Source organism: Acyrthosiphon pisum, unplaced genomic scaffold (genome assembly GCF_005508785.2).
Source record: "Acyrthosiphon pisum isolate AL4f unplaced genomic scaffold, pea_aphid_22Mar2018_4r6ur Scaffold_21703;HRSCAF=24640, whole genome shotgun sequence".
Taxonomy (NCBI): domain Eukaryota; kingdom Metazoa; phylum Arthropoda; class Insecta; order Hemiptera; family Aphididae; genus Acyrthosiphon; species Acyrthosiphon pisum.
Window position 1 is genome coordinate 9,135 of NW_021771199.1, and position 1,948 is coordinate 11,082.

General features: G+C 28.0%; 1 protein-coding gene across 1 annotated transcript; it reads left to right on the top strand.

Annotated features, from left to right (window-relative positions):
- Positions 1-1,133: 1,133 nt before the first annotated feature.
- Positions 1,134-1,646, top strand: LOC103308785 (protein FAM200B-like). Its single transcript, XM_008182821.1, has one exon. The coding sequence runs from the start codon at positions 1,134-1,136 to the stop codon at positions 1,644-1,646; it is 513 nt and encodes a 170-aa protein (XP_008181043.1).
- The last annotated feature ends 302 nt before the right edge of the window (positions 1,647-1,948 follow it).

Genomic DNA, 1,948 nt, shown 5'->3' on the forward strand with positions numbered 1-1,948 from the left:
TTAATTTCACACAATGTGCATGGGTTATTACATTTGTGTGAAGATTATAATTTATTGGTCCATTAGACAATGTCAGCTGTTTTCCATTGAAAATTTTCTTAAAAAATTAAAAGTTATGTTAAGAAAGCATGAACAGCCGTTAGAACAAATTATTAAACGGTGTAAAGAAATTGAAATCAATTGTATTCAAAACATTAATAATATTATTAATAATAACAGTGACATAATTGTAAAGAATGAACATAAAAATGGCCCTTTACCAGATTCAATCCAAGGATCTCAATTCAAAACATTAATACTAAAACATAAATTAATCACTTTAAAAATAGATTCAGAATCTACTTCTTATTTTGGAACCGTAGATAACAATGTTATTAAGGCAATTAATATTGTAAAAGTTTTAATTAATGATCAAATTATGGTAGTAGGAAAAGTATTTACTGAAAAAAAGTTGTTATACAAGACTCCAATAAAGTCTGATAAATTTGGAATTTTTATAGTAAAAAAGCTTTCTACTAATTTTCAGCTATATAGCATTGATCAAATTGTTGATAAATATGTAGTTATTTAATCGTTTGGCAAATCTTATGATAATATAGCTATGCCTGTATTACATACTGAATAAATATCTGCAATAGTTATAGTATACATTATGTTTTTTTTCTTAATGTTTAAGACGTTTTAGTATTGTAGATCAGCGTTTCTCAAAGTGTGGGTCGCGACCCACTGGTGGGTCGTTAGTCAATTTTTGGTGGGTCGCGAACAATTTTTTGAACTTTATAGATTCCAATAAATGTATGTTGAATTAATAGTATACTTATCTTATTGTAGTAATATAATAACAACAATTACGTGGGTAATAATGATTACTAATAATTCGTCATATATTTATTACGATGGATATTAAATTTTCGTTATCGGAAGAATTCCGCGATAAAATACGATTAAGTCGCAACTCGACAACAACGACTATCAGTCGTTAGTCACTAAGTTGTACCTGCGCTTGCTGGTTGTTATTTTATTTACCGTTTGTGCAAGTTTATAATACGTATAGTACTATAGTTATAATACGGGTGTTTTGTGAGTTCGTTTTGGTGCTATTTCTGCAACAAATTATCAACAAAAATTTGATGATGGATAAATGGTTGATGAATAAGCGAACATTTGAAACCACTGAAGATGAACATTCAACTTCGAATTTAAATATAAAACGAAAAAAAATGACGAGAAAGTATGATTCAGAATACCTGAAAATTGGTTTTTCTTGGAATGAAGATATTGATGATCCACGACCACAGTGTATTATTTGTTATGAAATGCTTGCAAACGAGAGTATGCGTCCTAATAAATTACGTCGACATATTGAGACCAAGCATTTTGATCTAAAAGATCAGCCACTCTCTTATTTTGAAACAAAGCTGAAAGAACTAAAAACGTCCAAAACAAAAATTAAGCAGTTTACCAAGGTCAATAAAAAACCTATGCACGCTTCGTACCTGATAAGTTTACGAATCGCAAAAGCTGGTAAACCGCACACAATCGGAGAGAATTTAGTGTTGCCAGCGATAAAAGATGCAGTTGGAGTAATGTTTGGTGACAAGAGTTCAAAAGACGTTGAAATAATACCACTATCAAAATATTCTTGAAAAATATAAATATTAGAGTCTAATATTTATATTTTTCAAGAACTATTCATTTTTTTATACTATTTACACTTATTTTACTTTATTTTATAATGTAGTCACAAATATTTTATAATTATTAATAATTTTTAGTTAGTAACCAACCTAATTGTTTTTTTAACATATTATTTAACGTGTATAATAGCAATAGATAGTTTAATTTGAATATAATTATTTTTGTTGTTAAAAATGCCCCTCCACTCACAGATTTAAATCTATAACGCAGCTAAGCATCTAATATATTATATTATATAACAATTGATTAC

What these genes read in the sequence shown, in the direction of transcription:
- LOC103308785 (XM_008182821.1), top strand. Translation starts at nt 1,134, where the DNA reads ATGGATAAATGGTTGATGAATAAGCGAACATTTGAAACCACTGAAGAT.